The 21,646-nt window shown below is 38.9% G+C and overlaps 1 protein-coding gene across 1 annotated transcript in view; it reads right to left on the bottom strand.

Annotated features, from left to right (window-relative positions):
- The window catches only part of LOC127619103 (nucleolar protein 4-like), a 136,769-nt gene extending 118,931 nt beyond the window's left edge, over positions 1–17,838 (bottom strand). Inside the window, exon 1 of the mRNA XM_052091859.1 lies at positions 17,503–17,838. Coding sequence (XP_051947819.1) covers positions 17,503–17,838 — 336 coding nt within the window. The remainder of the gene's footprint in view (positions 1–17,502) is intronic.
- Between the last annotated feature and the right edge of the window lie 3,808 nt (positions 17,839–21,646).

Here is a 21,646-nt window from a genome sequence, read left to right on the forward strand (position 1 = left end):
TCTCAACACTCTCTCCTTTTCTGCTACTCTTTTTCTCTATTGCTTCCACTCCCTAGTCCCGGACCAAACAGCCCTGTTGCTAGGAGACAAGCTGGGTCGGAGCAGGAGCGGTAACAACGGCGGTAACGACAGCTCCCCCACATCTCCGCCTCTCTGGAAACAGAGAGATGGAGGGATGGTAGAGGAGTGCGGTGGAGGGAAGAAGCCCTTTAGACATGTGTGCTCAGCCAAAAGGACGAGACAGACACCAACCCCTTACTTCCAAACAATACTTCCAAACAAACAGTAACTACACAACAGGGATGTGCAGAACTATATACTTTCAAAGTCGACTAGTCTGTGGGTTGCCTTAAGGACTAGTCAACTAATTGGTCTTAAAGGGTTAGTTGACCCAAAAATGAAAATTGTCATAATTTCCTCACCCTTATAATTGTTCCAAACCCTTTCTATCTTCAGTGAACACAAAAGGAGATGTAAGACAAGATGTTAGCCTCAGTCACAATTTACTTTCATTCTATGGAATAAGGATCCAATGAAAATGAATAGTGACTGAGGATGACATCCTGTCTAACAACTCTATAATGTAGAATTTGTGTATTGTCTCATAACAATCACCATTTGTGTTTCGCAAAAGAAAATAAGTCATTTGGATTTGGAACAACATGAGGATGAGTAAACAATGACGAAATTGACATTTTTGGGAACTATCCCTTTAAGGAAGCCCTGAATAATTAGGCAGCTTTTTAGTTTCTTAGTGTGTGTTTACAAAGGATGCATTCTCTCACAAAAAACTTACACCTGCACCACATGCTGAGCACATGCCCAATTCTTAGGAGGGCAAAAAACCTGCTGACACTTGCTGGGTTTCCATCCATGCATTTTTATGCACATTTTGAAAAATCTCATAAAAACTGCTGGATGGAAACACCAAGATGCAAATTAAATCTCCAAAATGCTGATAAAAACTTCTGCCTTGAGGTTGATAAAGGTTATATTTGATAAGAAGAAATGCACATAACCAATGATGGAAACACATTTACTGAAACTGATGAATAAAAAAAGAGCTAAGTCTTTTTAGCAAGTCAGTCCACTGGTGGCCATCTTTGGAATGCTATTTGACAGCTATTGTTCTTTGTAAACAAGCGGTATACGAGAGCAGATAATAACTTAAATGAAGAAGGTCTGAAATCTACAAAACGGTTAGTCAAGATTACAATCAAAGAACAGATTTCAAATCAGCAGTATAATCTGACAACACTTGAATCATAAATTGTTCTTCTTTACCTCCAATTATGCTATTTGAAAAGCAATGATTTTACCTAGGGCCCCACAAAGCCCCAGACCAATGTGCCAAAAAAAATAATCATGTGCCAACCAACTCCACTCACACTCATTTGATAACTGATGTTAGCCAGCTAGCTTATCATAGTCTTACAAATCTTAATATCAAAATATAGCTGATACCAAAGTCTTTCTAGCAAGTCAGTCCACTAGCGGCCATCTTAGAAACGCTCTCGGGAAGCTATTTATAGTCATGAAAGTGCAGCTCCTACAGTATCTACAGTACTTGAATGGGGAACACATAAATGTCAAGAATGGTTGGTTAAGGGGCCTGGGTAGCTCAGCGCGTAAAGACACTGACTACCATCCGTGGAGTTAGCAAGTTCGAATCCAGGGCGTGCTGAGTGACTCCCGCCAGGTCTCCTAAGCAACCAAATTGGCCCGGTTTCTAGGGAGGATAGAGTCACATGGGGTAACTTTTTGTGGTCGCTATAATGTGGTTCGCTCTCGGTGGTGAGCATGGTGTGTTGTGCGTGGATGCCGTGGCGGATGGTGTGAAGCCTCCACACACGCTCACCAAGCCACATGATAAGATGCGTGGGTTGACGGTCTCAGACACGGAGGCAACTGAGATTCGTCCCCCACCACCTGGATTGAGGCGAGTCGCTATGCCACCATGAGCACCTAGTGTGCATTGGGAATTCCAATTTGGGGAGAAAAAAGAAAAAAAGAATGGTTGGTCAAGATTATGATAAAAGAAAATATTTCAAATCAGCAGTAAAATCTGACAACACTTGAATCATAAATTGTACTTCTTTATCTCAGATTAGGCAAAAAAACAAAAAAAATAAAAATTCCCAGCTTGTACAGGTGACGTATGTATCTAAAAGGTGATTGGCTATTTTACCTGTAAGGTGGACATAGTTCTTAACAGTGTTTTGTCTGATTGCTCTAAACTGCAATATTTTATTAATAAAAGAGTCACAGTGGCTTCAATTTCTACGGAAGTGATGATGGAAACGTGGCTTTATTCGCAAGTAGTTTTTGCAATATTATGTTTTTTTGCATGAATAAAATGTGCAACTTGGATGGAAACATAGCTACTGACACAAACATTTATAGTGCTCAAATACAGTCGCACCCCAAGCAGCAGACAGGGGGCCTGAGCAGATCTGCCTGTCCCAAGTCTCAACAACGGGTTTGTACCCTCTTCAGGACAAGTGCTGTCTGTTTGGCACACTTCGAAAACAAAGGGAATGTGTAGCATAGGGGCAACATTCTGAGGGCATGCGCGAAGAGAGGGATTTATCTATAGCGGAGAGATGGGCAGGATCGAGTGGGAATAGAAAGAGGTTGACTGGGTTAGCGCTAATTGTGACAGACGGTCACAGTTTATGGGCTAATCTTGGCAAATAGCTGCGTAGGTAAACAAACTGATGGATAAATGATGGAGCCTGTGTGTCCACACTGACTTACTAACCACAGAGCCTCGGGGAGGGAACACACAAGCTAGCTCTGTTCCTAAACCTAGTGCGCTGCCTTTCCTTAAAATGCTGTCGGGAATCACAAGAGTGCTCCGTACACAAAGGCTTTTTGCAAACCAATAAGTCTTTTTATTTTTTTAAATCGCAATGATTTCACCAGTTTACACCTCTCATCCACATTAAAACTGTTTTCCTCCACCGAAAACATTTTTGAAACATTCTCCATTACCGCACACCGGAAACTATGAAGTTAGGAAAAAGCAAAAACGGATTAGTGTGGATGTAGACAAAGGCTCTTTCAAAAGGTTGGTAGCATAATTATGTTGCCATCTAAGGCCACATCCACACTAGGGCTATGTTGATAGAATCAAATATCTATACATCACAATACTTTTTCTCATGTCATTGTATTGATACTTTAGATCCATGTATCAATATTTATATTCAGCTATTTGTGAATTCATGTCTTGTAAACACACAACAAAGTTGGCACACTGTTACTTCCAAATCAAGAGACAAAAACGTGATGTTTCGAGGTACATGCTCTTCATTAGACATCAGTATATTACTGTAATATACACAAATTAATTGGAATTGAAATTGTAAGTTATTCGTAATCGAATCAGTTTATGATATTGTGATGTATCACAATATATAAAATCGTGACATATGTATTGCAATATGTTTCGTATTGTAAGGTGACAGGTGATACCCAACCCTATTCCACACTTTTACATTAATACATGAAATATACATTTTCCTTTTCCTATCTTCATTGTTTTCAGAAGAACTAAGCAGTACTAGAGAGCCGGCATGTTTGTTAAATGAAACAGTTGCATCACTGACATAATGTTTCGAGTTCCGTGCTCAGTCACGGTTAGTGATCACACTAGATGTGTATCAAGCCTGAGCCAACTGAACCATGCCTGAGCCAACTTCATCAAGCGGGCCAAGGCATGGTTCAGCATACAGTGCCCGGGCACAGTACTGAGCAATCACACTAGTCAAACGAACTTTGGGGGTCAAACGTGCTCGGAAACGGTACAGATTGCCTAGAGTACACCCTAAGATACCTCATTATTGCCACAAGGTAAAGTCACATGTAGTATCACATAAAGTTAAGAAATATGTTGATTACAAATATACTTAAATAAAAATTGTTACCAAATATCTGTGTGCAATTTCAATGCTTACATCAAACTCTACTGGAATCAATTGCAAATTAAGTCTTATGTGCACTTCATGTGAGGAGCGCTATTTGTGTGGCATGCATTTGCTTCCTATGAAAATATTGTGGCAAATAATTCACTGATGACGTTCCATCTCAGTTATGATGCAGTATTAGATTTCAGACCGAACATGTCATTCCACAAGTCGCAGGGCTACAAATAGAAAAGAAGTAAGGTGTCTCGAGTCGCATTTTTACAAATGTTTTTGACCTGATACAGCATCTAAAAAATGGTGGCACCCCTGTGTGAGACGCTGAAAAAAAGCAAAAACTGGCAAAATGTTCAAAGATGTCTATATAATGCATGTTTACATAGTAAAAAGTGAAAAGCAGCACAGATGGACACAAAAATGCATTAGGTGTGAAACGTTACTTATAATGCAGCTGCCTATGTAGACAGAAGACAGCCAAGCAACTCACTACATCTCCCCTTTCTCAGTCCCATAAGGCTCTTTCCCCACCTTAAACTTTCTTTCCCTTCTCTTCCTGCTCTTTCTATCCCTCAAACTTTGTATTTCCCTGTCCATCTGTCGTCTTTTCTCTGTGCATGATTAGTTTGCTCAATAGAGTGCTGTGCATTCTATTGGTGAAGTACTCAGAGTTCCCAATTGCAATGAAATTGTATGTTTTGGTCGTATTAGGTCTCAGGGTATAAACGCTGTGTGTGTGCTGGAAAAAGCACAGTTAATCACTTCAGTTTCATGTGAAGAAGAGAAATAGGATTGGACACACACTTGAGGTTACACTTCTCTATTAGGATTTATTGAGGCCTCAAACATACCTACCATAGTGAATGCATATACCTGTATGCAGAGTGTATGGTAATGCAAAAGGACAGTATTGAGATAAGGCACACTGTAAATCCAAGCCATGAGCCAATTAAAACATTGTTAATTTATCCTCCTCTAGAGCACAGAGTCTCTTCACCATGGCAACTGAAGGAATGCAGGGAGACCAGAATACAGTCACTCACCCCACAGGCTGTCCTACAGTCACCACAGTGTGTGCAGACGCAGTGAGATGCTGACCGTGTAAATGAAGATGGGTGAAGGTCTACTGTTAGCACTGGGTTTGTATTATTTTAATTTGGAATGCCCAATACCCAATGCACTCACTGTCCTCATGGTGGCGTAGTGACTCGCCTCAATCCGGGTGGCGGAGGACTCTCAGTTGCCTCTGCGTCTGATACCGTCAATCCGCGCATCTTATTATGTGGCTTGTTGAGTGCATTACCGTGGAGACATAGTGCGTGTGGAGGCTTCATGCTATTCTCCGCGGTATCCACATACAACTCACCACACGCCCCACTGAGAGCAAGAATTTCATTCTAGTGACCACAAGGAGGATAACCCAACGTGACTCTACACACCCTAGCAACCGGGCCAATTGGTTGCTTAGGAAGCCAGACTGGCTCAGCACGCCCTGGATTCGTACTTGCGATTCCAGGTGTGGTAGTCAGCATTTACTTTACTTGCTGAGCTACCCAGGCCCTGGGTTTGTATTCTTACCTGTGATACAGGCATGCATAAGGCACAAAAAGATTCACCAGTCAATATTTGGGGCTTTTGTCATTATCGATATTGGAAGATAACCATGCATGCTTGGCCGATTCCATAATCAGTTCCAATATCTTCATATTGCTGATTATTAAAGAAAAAGTTCAATCAAAAATGTATTATTTCCAACCCATATGACTTTCTTTCTTATGCAGAACACAAAAGGATGTTTTAATGGTAATCCCCCATATCTTTGCAATACAATGGCAGTGGATTGTGATTCACTTTAACACGGCTCCAGACTAAAAAAATGACTTGGCTCAACTGAAATATTAAGAAGCCAAATGGCTGTTTTTAGTTGCCAAATCACAGAATTGCTCGATTTAGATTGCTATTAAGGAACAAAATAGGAAGCTGAAGAGAGGGAAAATTGCTGATATAAGCCCATTAATCTGAGGCTTATTATACAGTATGTATAGTTGAGAAGATAAGTTTGGATTCCCTTTTGTCTCATAAGTGTTCACAATGTTTTCATAATTTATACAAATTTAAGAGATAAAATATTTTTTTTATTTAGTACTGCCTTTCAGAATCAACATTACAGATATTTACATAAAGTAGTATGCATATAGTAGTGTGTTACCTTCTTGAGCATCAATGAATGTGTGCACCTTGTGTAATAGATGTGTACAAGTCCCTCAATTGTCCTAAGTGTCATAAGCTCATATACTGTATATATAAATAAATAAACAAGTAAATATATTTATTACATATATTCGTCCACACAACTGCCGCTCACTGGATGTTTTTTGTTTTGGCACCATTCAGAGTAAATTCTGGACACTGTTGGGTGTGAAAATCCAAGGAGATCATCAGTCACAGAAATACTCAAACCAGCCCATCTGGCATCAACAATCATCCCTGCGATTATCCAATCAGCTAATCGTGTGGCAGCAGTGCATAAAATCAGGCAGATACGGGTCAGAAGCTTCAGTTAATTTACACATCAACCATCAGAATAGGGAAAAAAGTGATCTCAGTTGGTGCCAGACGGGCTGGTTTGAGTATTTCTGTAACTGCTGATCTCCTGGGATTTTCACACACAACATTCTCTAGAATCTACTCCAAATGGTGCATATATATATATATATATATATATATATATATATATATATATATATATATATATATACATATATATATATATATATATACACACACACACACACACACACACACACACACGAGTGCAAATTGAACGAAGTCCCAGATGCAGTTTATTGTGTTACTACATTCCCAATCAATAATTACCAGAAGAAGAATAAAAGTGGTACATAATGCGGGACTTGTATTATAAAGAAGCCCCAACAACACACGGGACTCTTATTTTGAAATGTATGCGCTCCTAGTTGTGAACTCACTGACACTACATCTGATTCACTGAGAAAGTGACTCCGATTATAACTGATAATCAAAATAGTTTAAACCCTCGGTTCTTTTTGGTGATTCATGAAAAAGACCTGGTTCAAAAGAGTAATTTGTTCACGACTCTCTCGCCCTGGGTTTGTTGCTGCATGCAGCAAGCTAATCACAACAGAAAGGATGAAAAGCAGCACGAGACATACTAGTGTGTGCTCTAAAAATTTATTCAATAACAGCGGCCGGCTGTGCATTTTAAGTCTAGGCCTTCATTGTGATTCATGCCATTAAGAAAACACATTTTTCATATGAATCTATCAAGGAGGTAAAATCGATCTCATAACATTTGCGATTAAAATGTTGCTAGCAAAACATTTCATTCCGTCAGTATACACGGTTAAGCTGTGTTCCATTCAAGTTGGATGTGGGATTTTCCTACTTGATATCTCAGACCATAAATGCATTCCATTCCCCGATATTCGGAACTGCAATGCTCCCGTTAGCTTAGCAGGAGTTTGACTCTCATTAGAGTTGTCTCCTAGCAACCCAACTGATAAACAATGCTGTGGCGCTACCATCTGTGCTTTAGGTGTACGATTATCAAACGAGATTATAATGTTTTATACACCTGTTTCTGCAGGCATTAGTTAAACAAGCTTAAATATCATGTAATGTGGAAACAAATTCATTTATCGATATTACTTAATAAAGTGAATGTTCATCACTTACAAACATGTCGACACGCAGGGAGATATACAAAGTGTGACATCATGCACCTGCATCTCTGTGAAATTGGTGTTGAGAATTTCTGCAGGGGCCTACAAGTTGTAATTCTGACTTTAAGATGCATCCCATTGCACTTTTCCTAGTAGGAAGTTGTAAAATATGACTTTCCGAGTTGAATGGAATGCAGCGCTTTTCAAAACTTGATTCAACACTGAATGCTCAAGCAACCTAATTTACACTTAGAAAACTCTTGATGTTCCTATAACAATGCAAAAATCACTTACTGACTTACAATTTTTTGGAAGTGGAAATCAGTCCTCCTTTCCTGTTTCATAAATTAAGCAATCACACTGTCATGCAGAACATCTCATGTTTGTAAATCCATAAGGATCTCTTTCTCAATGGCGATAGTGTCATCGATGACGATCTCGCACTCTTCACTTTAAAATTACGTCACTTAAAGCGTGATTGCGTCACTCAAGGCCAGTTTAAAGGCCTCGAACAGGACATATCCTAAAGATCACACCCACCAAGAACAAATAAATCAATCTGATTGGCTGATGAATCTGACAATCTGACTTAAGATGCCTATTCACTTGAGGGATTCTGTGGAAGTTCTGAAAGCCTGAGGGGGTGGAGCTCAAACTCACATGCTGCTTCAGGCTTCTGACTGGATAATCTTTTGCGATTTTCTCTATTTGTTTGTAGATTAATTAAGAGTGGAAAGAGATTAAAAATGCATAGGCAAAAAGGTGATTGAGAATGAAAGGATGAAAAATATTTATATATTTGTCATGTTAGGCCTGCAGAGAAGACTTTGCTGGCACTGAGAATTTGCTACTGTTCAATAACTCATGAGATAATATCTGATGAAACCGCATATGAACGCACACAACCTGACTGTCGCCAAATAGATTTGAATTTATTGTCGCAATCAATTATTTTTACTCGTGTTTGCGACCATTTTAGTCGCAGTCTGGAGCCGTGTTAAAGGACACAAAAGTGCCAAAAAAGTTGTTCTAAGCGACTTCTGCATCATATTCCAAGTCTTCTGAAGACATTCGATAGGTTTTGATCAGAAACAACCCTGAATTGCTCATATAATTACATAAGTTTATAGCTAAAAACAACTCAAATTCTCTCGTGAGCATGTGTGCCACTGTGAACAAGCTTCTCTCATAGTGCTCATGAACACATAACATAGCTTTCGCTTAATGCTGAAAAATTACATTCTCACCAAAACCTAAGACATGAGGGTGAGCAAATTGTGACAAAATGTTCACTATTCACCACTTAACTATTCCTGCCCTAACCTTATGCCATTTATTGAGCCAATATTACTATGTCAGGCTAGTCAGTTCACTCAAAGAAACAGAGTTATGTTTCATAGCATCACAGTGTTTACACTTTTCAGGAGAATCAAGCTAGGATTCAAGCTAATATGTGCCACCCTGTTCTGTAAATATCTGCATTGGCACAGACCATTGAAGTCTGGCACTAGAATAAGACACTGAAGACCAGACACTTAAAGCAGGGTTTCAGTATTGTGTCTCATAACATTAATCTCCTTCTAGTTAACAGGAAAATTAGACTTATTTAATTTCTCTGTTCACGGGTGATAAATGAAACTAATCATTTTGGCCTGTCATTAGCAGCCCCCCTCCCATCTGTGTGTGGGTGTTTCTGTCAGACTTCCAGTGTAGTGGAACGACAGTTCCTCTTTCCTCTAATTCATAAATAATCACCCTCTCAGTCTTGAATCTGTGGTCACTGCTGCAGAGCTGGATGTATGGGCCACTGACATGGCTGGTCACCAGGGGAGGCCAAATTATAAACCATTCTCAGATGAAACACTTGTTTTTGTTTGAAGGTGCCTTGATCGCAAAACCTTATGAATATCCCATGAATATTCAGTTTGAGTCACTCGATTTGCAGATATCAAAGGTGGCTTCACACCAAGTTTATTAAAATCGATTAGTTCCACTAGAACAGAGTGTGACGTAGAGCTCCCCTCTAATCAAATTCTTTCTCTCCACAGTCCATGCACAGTCTTAATGTCAATGTTTACATTTAGACATTTTGCAGACACTTTTATCCAAAGCGACTTACAAATGAGGAACATAAGCAATGTATTTGTAATAAGAGCACTTTATTTATTCTACAAACATTAGTCAGGGTGGATGAAATCTATCATTTGGCAGGAATGAAAATAAGGCTGTGAGGGATAGATGCAAGTATGTGGCCACGTATTTAGCTTTCCAGGGTCCAAATATAAAGTTTAAGAATCGGCCATTGGAATAACTATATTGATCGACCACTATTCTGAATATTGGGAGGAATGCAACACCCCCCTTGTCTATAGAAGTGTAGTTAAGAGCTTGGATATAGTAATTAATGACCTGAAGGATTTGTAGTTTGTTCAATCAAAGTATAAGAATTTTTTCATTCATGCCAAATCAAATAAGGCATCTACCCTGAGTAAGGTCTATTGTTTGATATTCTGTTACCTGTAGCAGCTCTTAAAAGTCCTGTAGAGAACAGAACAGTGTGTTTGAGTGTACAAGAGAACACACTGACCACTATCTGCCCTGAAAACCTCTATATATCCCCTCACTATAGCAGAGCGCTACTCTCTATTTCTATGCATTACTATTTTTTTTCCTCATCTTCTGCCCCTGCACTCATCCACTCCCTCTCTCACACTCACTACCACAATTACTGCTGGAGCAACATCTACAGCTGCTCAACTAGCAGAGGGGGGTCAGGACCACTGCATCTGTGTGTGTGTGTGTGTGTGTGTGTGTGTGTGTGTGTGTGTGTGTGTGTGTGGCTGTGAAGCATGTGCAGTGGTAATCTGAGAAAAAGAGGAGAGGACAGTGTGAAAAAGATGTTTAATCTGGTTTTCTCATCTCTAAATTACAGAAATAAACCGAGAGCACTTGTTGACCATAGTACTTAGTCAGGGTAGACACCATATTAAATTGTTTCATGACTGAGAATAAGGTAATGCGAGATAGATGTACAGTCTCTTCAATGGGTTGTACTGTTTAATACCTTGCTGTCTTTCATTCAAATGAATCATCTCAAAAATGGCCTGTGGACAAAATATTCCAGAAAAGATGGATATGATTTTGGACACATCTGTTATTTAGATGCTCTACTATTTTGATAGTACAGCCCACTGAAAGGACTGCATGGCTTTCCCTCGCTCATGGCCTCATTTTCAATCACAATAACATTAAATGTGGTGTCTTTCCTGACTAAGGACTACACCAGACTGTGTACACCAAACTCTCACTTTGGATCCCCTGCCAGACCATTCTTGACTTGTTCTAAATGATTAACCACTCAGAGCATTGTCCTCATACAACACCAAAAAACAAACAGACACTAATCTTACCAGCTGCTCCCCTACACCTGCTTTGTGTGTACGAGAGAGTGTTTTTGAGATATTTGAGCCCTGGGTAACAGCAACTCAGGGGGAAGGAGGTGTTGTGAGTAGGTAGCTCATCCTTAGTGTCCATAACATGAAAGGGAAAGTGGCACATTCAAAATTAAGTTTTCCTTTTTTAGGTTTCTTAAAGAATTTCAAATTAGCTGATCAATTAATGTTTCATTTCTGAATGGGTCACAATGGTTGACTAATTAACTAGTCCCCCAACAACTGTCTAGTCAATTAGTGCTGACTTTATTTCTTCTGCAGAATGCAAACTGACATTTTTAGAAAAATATCTCAGCTCTGTAGGTTCATACAATGCAAGTGAATGGTGGCCAGACCTTTCAATCTCCAAAAATTACATAAAGGCAGCATAAAAGTAATCCATAAGACTGGCTAAATCTATGACTTCAGATGTGATATAATAAGTGTGGGTGAGAAACAGATCAACGTTTAATTGCTTTTTTTACTATATTACATAATATATATTCACATTCTGAAAGTTAAAGTGGAGATTAATAGTAAAAACGGATTAAAATATTGATCTGTTTCTCACTCAAAGTGCCTGCGTAGTTTCAGAAGACATATATTTAACCACTGGAGTCGTATGGGTTACTTTTATGCATCCGCTTTCTGCTTTTTGGAGCTTCAAAGTTCTGTTCACCATTCACTTGCATTGTATGGACCTACAGAGCTGAGATATTCTTTGAAAAATATTTGTTTGTGTTCAGCAGAAGAAAGAAAGTCATACACATCTGGGATGGCATGTGAATAAATTATAATAATTTTTTTATTCTTTTTTTTGTTGAACTATGCCTTAAATTGATGTGCAAACAAAACACACTTTTTAACAAGACTTCTGTAAAAGCACCCTAAACAAGTGCCAAAGGCCCCAAAATATGATGATCCCCTTGAGAGGGACCACCTACATAATATATACTGTAATGGCAGCAATATATTTTCAAGTAGGCCTATACAGACCAATTTATACTGTGTGATAAAAATAATAAGTGATATTATAAAGACATGTTGATTGCAATTTTTTGGTCAAATCACTTTTATATTGTTGTACTAAAGCCATATTAAATTAACATATTATTTGAAATATTTTCTTTGTATTATAGATAGCCGAATGAAACAGTAATAATTTCGGTAGCTAACTTTTTAAATAGCTTTATTTTGCAATGTTTTTCTCTTAACTTTTCTGCAGACCCCCTAGCACTACCTGGCAGGGCAGACTGGCCATAGGGATAGGGTTCATCACTGAGCATGCAAACAAAATTACTTCCTGGTTTCAAAACGGGAAGCAAACCCGGGTACCCACAGGTTTTATGTTGCTAACACAACAGGCTTCTGGTTACACCACATGGGAAACACAATTGAGCCAATGCAAAAATGTCCAATAGGAGGTGGCGCTTGTCAGTCAGTCGGCATAATGTGGCCGATACTAGGGTATTGGATCTCTGGGAAACAACATGGGGACTTACTGCGTGATCATGTTTAAAAAACCCTGCTCTAAGCAAAACACTCTTGATTGGAATCAGGTTCAGGCAACTGACAAGTTGATTGGTAAATGTAGTTTTGCACATCCCTAGACTGAAGGTGACACAAAACATGTGGACTGCACATGTACTAGTGGTAAACACATCATGGCATGTCAGACATCAGCTGCAAAATCAGCCCCAACTGCAGGAGTGAGGCCCTTGATGATATCAGAAATGTTGTCAATTTACACAAACTGTACAAGCACGTCCATGTTCTACTCTCTACAGTTGCACATGGCTGAACACAAACACACACAAACCATCAAACACTCTTACTGAGTGTGCTCAGGGAGGTTTTTCAGAAATGAATCTCAGTGTTTGGGGCTCCTTTGGGGCATTGAGATGAAATGACTGATAAAACAGGCCGTCCCAGTTGAGATGCTCCCTTAGGCAGAGCTGGGACTAGACTAGACTACACACACACACACACACACACACACAACTGAGGACAGAGAGAAAGAGTTCAGACTTAGGGAACGTTGGCGTGTTTTAGCACAATGCACAATATCACATTCTGTACACACACACATATTCATGACCCATGCTGATCAACCACGATTATGAATAGTCTATGGTGGTTACTGCCCTGTATTTTTATCCTTCCATGGTATTCTCACTTCTCTGGTCCACCCACCCCCACAAAACCCCAATCTGGTAGCTTCAGGACAAAATAAGCAAAAGAGAAAAAGCCCTCTTCTGCAACAGTTGCTCTATGTTTTGGATAGAGAGAGAGAGAGATGAGGAAAGAGAGAAACGTTAGGGGCTATTAATAGTGTCCACAGACGCTGGTGTCAACTGCATGTGATGGCTGTATGACTGTTTCCTCCAGCCACATCTTTCTCCTTCTCTCAACATAATTTCTTCTTTCTCTCTTCCCTGAAATCCCCTCTGCTTTCTCCCAGCCTCTCTCACAATCATGCCTCTCTCTGTGTTGATATGGGAAAATCCTTTCCATCTTTCAATCTTTTCTATTCTCCCTCCATCCATAAACATTTTCATCCCATAATCATCATGTAACTCTCTCTTTCACTCATCATACAGTATGTTATGAAATTGTTCTAAGGGTCGCTTAAGGTCAGGGGAGTCAGATGAGGAGCCATTAACACATGTGGAAATAACTTTTTCAAGCTAAGTGTTTTGATGAGTAATGCACTGTGTGTCTGAGAGAGAATGCAGTATGTCATAATGACAGGCTAATCATTATCTTATTACGAACAGCTGATCAATCTAGTCTAACATGAAACTATTACATCAAGACATACAAATAAGAGGTAAATAAAACAATGTAGAACTGCATAGGGGTTTGCGAGAATGTAATAGAAATTCCAGTGCTGGATTAAATTGAATAAAAGTGTATCATTATTAAAACATCAAATGTATCAAATATAACACTTACATTATACTTTTAAATGTTGCTTTAATTGTTGCAAAATAACAACATGTGAAAATGTAAAAAATCATTATAGCCATTGATTGAGTGAGAAGCATTAATTACAATTTTAGGGGGTACTTCAAGTAAATAATTTTGGTCATATGGATTCAGCTGACAAAAGGTTGGTAATCCCTGATCTAAATGAAAAGGCAAGACTTTAAGACTTCAAAGCTAAAGGCCTGTTCACATCGAGAGTGAATATTTGCTATGAAATATATTTGAAAACCGGCGGCACATTTCATGTCGGCACCGTACAGATGGAATTTTTTGGTATTAAAGCAAGTGAAATCTATATTTTCAGAAGGGTTGTATCTTGCATTAAAGCAAATATATGATGCAGTGCTTTTTCATTTCAATATGGGAGTAAATAGGCCTTAAAGGTATAGTCCACCCAAAAATAAACATTTCTGGCATCATTTACTCACCCTCATGTTGTTTCAAATCCATTTGTTTTTCTGTCATTCATGGAAAACAAAAGGAGATGTTAAGAAATTTTCTCATTTTGTGTTCTACTGATAACAAAACATAGAGTAGGGGGCTTTCACACTAGCAGTTTAGTCTGAAACGGCATGGTTCGCTTGAAGAATTGGTAATATGAAAGCTGTTTGGTGGGCCAGGCCATATCTCTTTGCATCGGCCAAAAACGCTCTCACATTTTCATCTAAACCAGTGTCAAAAACGAAACCACAAAAGAGAGACCAAGTGTGTGCACTTTAGAGACTGAGAAGGACGTGGCTGTTCAGTGATCTGCAGGCAGGATTGAATGTCACCTAGAGAAATTAATAGTTGTCAGATTTTAAACTTCAGCAAATTAAACTTCAGCATTCAGTTTGTTTTATATTTGTATGTATAACGTCTCATAATGCACACAATGTACACTTAGTTTCTCTGGCCCAAAAAATGGGTGTGTAGTCCCCTAATTAGCGTGGGGGGCACCTATGCATTGCATACTTGCATATGTGGTTCTTGCGCCTGTGTCTAATTAATGTGTCTAATTAACTCTCTTTTAATTATTTATTTTAATGATGACTATAGGGTTGCTCCAATTCCAAAATGTTGGCTTTGATACGATACCAGCCCTGGTACCTCGGTATTGATACTAAATCAATAATATAATCAACAAATAGAAAGCCGTTTTTATGAAATTACATAGAAAATGACGATTAAAAGAACTGGTTAAAGTCTTACAGATTCAAATTATGATTTTTCTGTTTAAATATTTCTAGTGTGTGTGTGTGTGTGTGTGTGTGTGTGTGTCTATGTAAAGAAATAGAAAGAAATGCAATATTACATAATAGACAATCTTATAATATCTTAATATATAGCCTAATATATAAATCTGAATCCATTAAATATACATATTCGCTCACTGAGCACTTTATTAGGAAGACCTGTACACCTTCTTATTCATGTGATTATCTAATCAGCAAATCATGTGGCAGCAGTGCAATACATAAAATCATGCAGATACAGGTCAGGAGCTTCAGTTAATGTTCACAGAATGGGGGGAAAATGTGATCTCATTGATTTCGGCCGTGGCATGATTGTTGATGCCAGACGGGCTGGTCTGGGTATTTCTGTAACTGCCGATCTCCTGGGATTTTCACACACAACAGTCTCTAGAATTTACACAGAATGGTGCCAAAAATAAAAAAAATCCAGTTAGCGGCAGTTATGCGGATGGAAACGCCTTGTTGAGGTCAGAGGTCAACAGAGAATGGCCAGACTTGTTCGAACTGATAGAAAGACTACGGTAACTCAGATAACCGCTCTGTACAATTGTAGGGAGCATCTCAGAAACCGACTCGCCTTCTTGAGACTGAAAAAACTAGTTTGCTCAAAATAAACTCAAACTTACCTGGGTTGCACGGAAATGGCTTAATGTAACAGGCATTAGAATTCATGCAACAACAACAACAACAACAACATCTGAGCCTTCAGGTGATCTTTGACACAAGTTTCATTTTTGTGAAAATCTGCATTTTAAGAGATTTTCCATTTCCCACATTCAATGTAAAGTCTGCAGGCAATACCCATATTATGTTGAAAGAGAGTATCTCATTCACTGGTGGTTCTTCAAAGTGACCTCACTGACCCCTAGCAGATTTTGTTCGAAGCTGAGCGCACCAGCAGGTCAGTACTCATCCGAGTGTCTGAATCAGTAATCAGTATGTTAAGATATATGCACGCTGCATCACAGTCAAAAATAGCCCTGTACTGCTAATTGAATGGTGAGGGAATCACTTTCTCTCACTCAGTTTCTCCTATTACTGTCAATTAGCCTCCCTGTGTGATTTAAATAGGGGGTGTCACATAAAGAAAGCAGAACACACACACATACTCAGAGAGAGAGAGAGAGAGAGAGAAATGGTATTTGAATAGGACAAATCTGGGGCAGCCACTTCATTATCAGGGTACACATCCATCTTAACTTTTCCATCATACCCATTTCCTTTCCTTTATCAGTGAAGTGGCTATGAGCTGAATCTCCATCTGGGTTCCTCATTATTTCATTTGTTCTGTCGAGAGCTGACCCACTCACCTTGTCTATGCCTCGCTCGGTCTCACTTGATTGCTTTCAGTCTCTCGTACAAACACGTATTTCTAGCTTGTTTTTTCACCAATAATACCACACACCACCATATTGTCTCACTACGCTACACAGGTGAACCAAATCGGCAGGTGTGTTTGGGTTTAGTCAATTATTATAATAAAGTCAACGGTTTGGAAAGCTGAACACTTTGGAATAGACAAAGACATTCTGAAGATCAAACATCTGAGATGTTTTTCCTTATAATTTTTTATTTTATTTGCATAAGTGCCATTCTAAATGTGGTAGATGAATAAAAAACTGTTTGCTGCATCATTTTATGATATTAAATTCTAGGTCTGAAGAAATGGGCAATGTCCTGTATGGAACAGCACCATGTTATCACCCATCCATAAGGTTTCCAACACAGGATATCACAAACACACTTGTCGGAAACCTATTATGCTCATGTTACAATGTTTTGTCTATTTGATGATCAGTTCCATTCAATCTTTAAATGCGGGATGGTATTTAAACAAAAACACCTGCATGAATTGACAACACTTATAGAAAAGGGCTTAAAAAAGACACTGACATTTTTTTTTAATAAGAATGATTGTCTGACCAATACTAGACAGACACGGGCACATACGACTGGACTCATTTCTTAATTGAGCATTTTAAAACACATTCACATTCGTTCCCGTGGATACCGGGAGGAGTGGCACACGAACAAGTGGTTACTGGAGACCTGAGAGGAAGCACAATTACAGAAATATAACCGGGAGCAAAATGTACCGGCTGTGAGAGCGCGTGAAATGTGCGCCATTGTGCGCGTGGCTTTGCATAGGCAAATATTGCGCGCTATTACGAGTTTGTTTGGCGTGGGAAGCGCAGACTGGGAGAAAAAAAGGTCCCGTACTCACCGTTGCTTTGATGGGGACGTACAGGACCGGTCTGTCAGCTGCTCCATTCTCGTTCTGTTCGCCGTCAATGTTCCCCACTTGGAAACCTTTGGATTTCACCCAGAACTTAAATTTGGCGTTGATGTGGTTGCTCTCGATATAGACGCCCTCCGAGTCGTCGCTCTGCAAGAGGGTCTGGAGAATTTTGTTGTATTTTCGCCGGGTGACGGTCTTTGTCTTGCCGGAATCCCCGTAAGTGCGGAGGCACCACTCCTGAAAATCCCCAAACATCTCGCCGTCGGACACCGCGGGGCTTCGGCTCCTTCTCGATAAATCCATCCGTTTTTTGGTTGACATATCGTTGTCTCCCTCCTTTTAAACGAAAGAGGCTTCGTTAAAAATGCTATTTTCAGTCAGAAATGCCGAGAAAGTTAATAATTAGCTGCGAACAACAATGTATTTTTCAAATGTGTGAGTCGCGTGCCACGCAAAACAAAACACACGACTTAACGTCAGTGTATCTGTCTATTCCCGCACCTGTTAACTGAGCCGTTTGTTTCTGTCCCAAAGGATGACAAACAAATGACAGTCCCCCGTTGAGGAACTGAAAGAAGGGGGCCGTCCTAGAAACGGCTTTCGCCCACCTGTATGCTGAAGCCGAAGGCTAATTAAAACCAACCTGTCCTTTTCAGGAAAAAAATTGCTGCGGAAAAAGCCTAAAGCATATACATACAAAATAAGCTGTTTAAATAAATATAGTCGCCCAGGGATTGCTAACCGAGAAATCCGTATTTAGTGTTCACTGACGCTCGCGCAGACGCGCACAGGTCCGGCAGATGTAGCGACGGTGGCTCAGTGAAATGAACAGCTACACCCCCTCAGCTCCACCTGAAATCGCTTACCACCTGTTAGAATGAGGGCGACTCTCGGTGCTCCTGTACCGACTCGATGTGGGTCGGGATTGTGCTTGTTCGCTGTAATATGAGATATGAGGCAGACTACCTGACCCATAAGGCGGTGTGTTGAATAGATTCGAGAGGGCGTCCCTCGCGCGCTGGCACTAGGTGCACATCAGACAGTCCAGATCCAGGAAGTGCACACGTTCAGATAGCCCAAATGAACACAAAGCAAATGACTGTCCCGCACAAATGAGGCAACTGAATTTTCGACCTGGCTATTAATTTAGGCTACATTGCATTTTTGTATTGGAGTTTAGAGACTCCAGGCTAAACAAATTCAATTTAGATTGCAGCTTCGAAAAATAATAATAAAATTAAAAAAACACAAAACATTTATCGAGCATATACGTAATATGAGTTTAAAATCACTCATCAAATTATGTTTTCAACATATTAGTCCTATTTTCTCAAATGATTTTATCTTGATGGCCATATGTTTCTGAGAAGCTAATTTGGTATTAACGTTCAAATGGACACACACAAGTGTCTCAGAATGGTTTACAATTGGCAAACTGACACTTAACGAAATATTCCGGGTTCAAAAGAAGTTAAGATGAATTGAAAGCATTTCTAGCATAATTTTGAGTACCACAAAAATAATTTCGACTGGTCCCTCCTTAAAAAAAATTACAAAAATAATCGAGGTCACAGTGAGGCACTTACAATGGAAGTGAATGGGGCCATTTTTTGGAATGTTTAAAGGCAGGAATATGAAGCTTATAATTTTATAAAAGCACTTACATTAACTATTCTGTTAAAACTTGTGTATTATTTTAGATGAAAAGTTGTGTTAGGGTTTCTTGACAGTGCATGATCATTGTAAATTTGGCTAACTTTATGCAGAAAAGTTTAGTAAGTGATTTTATCACACAAAGAACATGTTAACACACATACTGTTTATGTTTTGTGGCTATACTTTTGAAGTATTTTAACATTTATGGATTGGCCCCATTAACCATTTTTAAATCTTCACTGATGTTAGCTTTTCTTTTTTTTTTTTTTTTTAAGAAAAGGAGGGACAAGTTTAAATATTTTTTTTGTGTGATAATCAGCATTATGCCACAAATTCTGTTGATTGACCTTAACTTGTATTGAACCCAGAATATTCCTTTAGGAGGTTTTATTTACAATAATAAAAAAATATTAAGAGCTGCACAAAAACACAAACACATTAGATTATTAACATGCGCATACTGCTGAGCGTGTATTTTATGAAATGTTGTATTAAATTATTTAATAACTTGTCAAAGAGCTTTGAGGTTTTGTATTAGTAATATACAAATATCTTCAGTTCAGTTTAGATCTTGTTCTGAAAATGAACAGTCCAATAGCACTATTTGGTGCCATAAATGAATGTGAAATATAAAAAAGAATTGAAGTGAATGAAAAATAACCTTTAAATCAGAATCATCAACTGTGGGGGTTCCACCAACACAAATTCCTAGAGTACTCAATGAAGTGACTGGAGTGGAGAAATACTATTCCAGATCATGAATTAATGTAGGCGATCCAGGAGACCTGAAGAACAGCGACCATGGATGTTATGTTCTGGGTTGAGTGCGTTTGTGCAGCTGCAAGTGCTTTGTGTCTGAATCAGACACAACACAGATATACAAACATATAGTGTGCTGAAAATGCAAACAATTGTGTCATAGTTAAAAAGGTGCTTTCAAATCTTTTTATATTGATCCACATTTCACTGATGTTCCTTTAAAAGCTGTATTCTGTTTTTCCCTGTTCAAGTAAATGCAGAGGTGCTGAATAAATTAGCAAATCTATGAACAACTTAAAGGTGAAATTAGTCATTTTTTAAGTTGCTAAAATACTTTCTTACATATCAGTTTAATATGCTGAAACTACTATTAGAAGGATTTTTACTGGTAGATCTGTCTCCAGAACATGCCCTGGGCCTAAACTTACCATTTCAGCAAAAACTATCAATGAGCACACGGAAACAAATTTGGTTGAAAGAGCTGTATTGAAATAGCCCTTTACTTTGGGAAGTGAAAGTGGGTTTCAAAACTCTGCCATCTCCCTCCCTGCCTCCTTTTCCCCTTTTCAGATCTGGCCCAAGAGAGTAGCGAGCATCTGCTTCAAGACAAAAGTGGTCAATCTGTGGTTTGCCCAAGTCTCTCCCCTAAAATGTTTGTCACTCTAGTCTGTCGAAATCACAACCGCTGGTTTGGGCTGCATTGTTTCTCATCCCTGGCCTCTAAGAAATTTAGTTTGTGATCTGGGACTGTTGTGATTTCTAGTATTGAACAGTTTGTGTGTCATACTGCGACTTTACCTCTCATGGTTTAGCCATGTGCCTCAAATAAACACTGAAATGTAAGAATGTGACCAGCAGTGTTGGAGAACCTCATAACAGGTGGGCCAGCTGAGGATTTTTTGTAATTGAAAATATTAATAACTACAGTCTTGACCAACACAAAATAGGTATTGTTTTAATGCTTAGAAGCTGTATTTTACAATGCATTTGGGCAATATGACTAAAACTGAACAAGTGCTTTAAAATATGCAGAAAGGTTTTTTGATTCTTTGTTCCTTTTTGATAATAATTGTACATTGCACATATTATTGTAATCAGTAAAAACATCAAACTGATCAAATAGCTTATGTCGTTGGAAAGCTCTCAAAGAGTAGAATATAGTCAACCTCTTTGTTTTAATTACAGACACAAATATAGTAAGTAATAGATAAGAAAATAGCATAGTTATAGCATAAAATATTACAATCGTATGTATAGATCATTAGCTAATCCACACAATGTGCACGCAGCACATAATGTGCTATCTGGCTAAAACATGTTAGAATCAGATCCTGGATCAGATGACTTCATCGGAAATTAAAGTACTTTGTCCAGCATCGTGGAATGCTAAACCAATCATATTAGGATTCAGATCGCTGCAACCAGATGTGGAAGTCATCCAAATATGGGCAGAGAGGATCTTTCACTCTTGCATATGGCCACCAGGAGATGGCGCCAAGTACAAGTACTCATGGCAGCATGCTTTAGAGCGAGAGCATACCTTTAGTCATTGTTGTGTAATCATGCTTTTGTATCAACACAAATTTTACTCAGTTACAGGTGGCATGATTGGGAGCAAAACGTTTTTCAAAGCTACCTTATTTACACCCGGAGATATATAATGTAAAATCAGAAAAATAAGTAATAGGCTGAAAGTCTCAGAATTTATATGCTG

Source organism: Xyrauchen texanus, chromosome 25, assembly GCF_025860055.1.
Source record: "Xyrauchen texanus isolate HMW12.3.18 chromosome 25, RBS_HiC_50CHRs, whole genome shotgun sequence".
In the NCBI taxonomy this organism is placed as follows: domain Eukaryota; kingdom Metazoa; phylum Chordata; class Actinopteri; order Cypriniformes; family Catostomidae; genus Xyrauchen; species Xyrauchen texanus.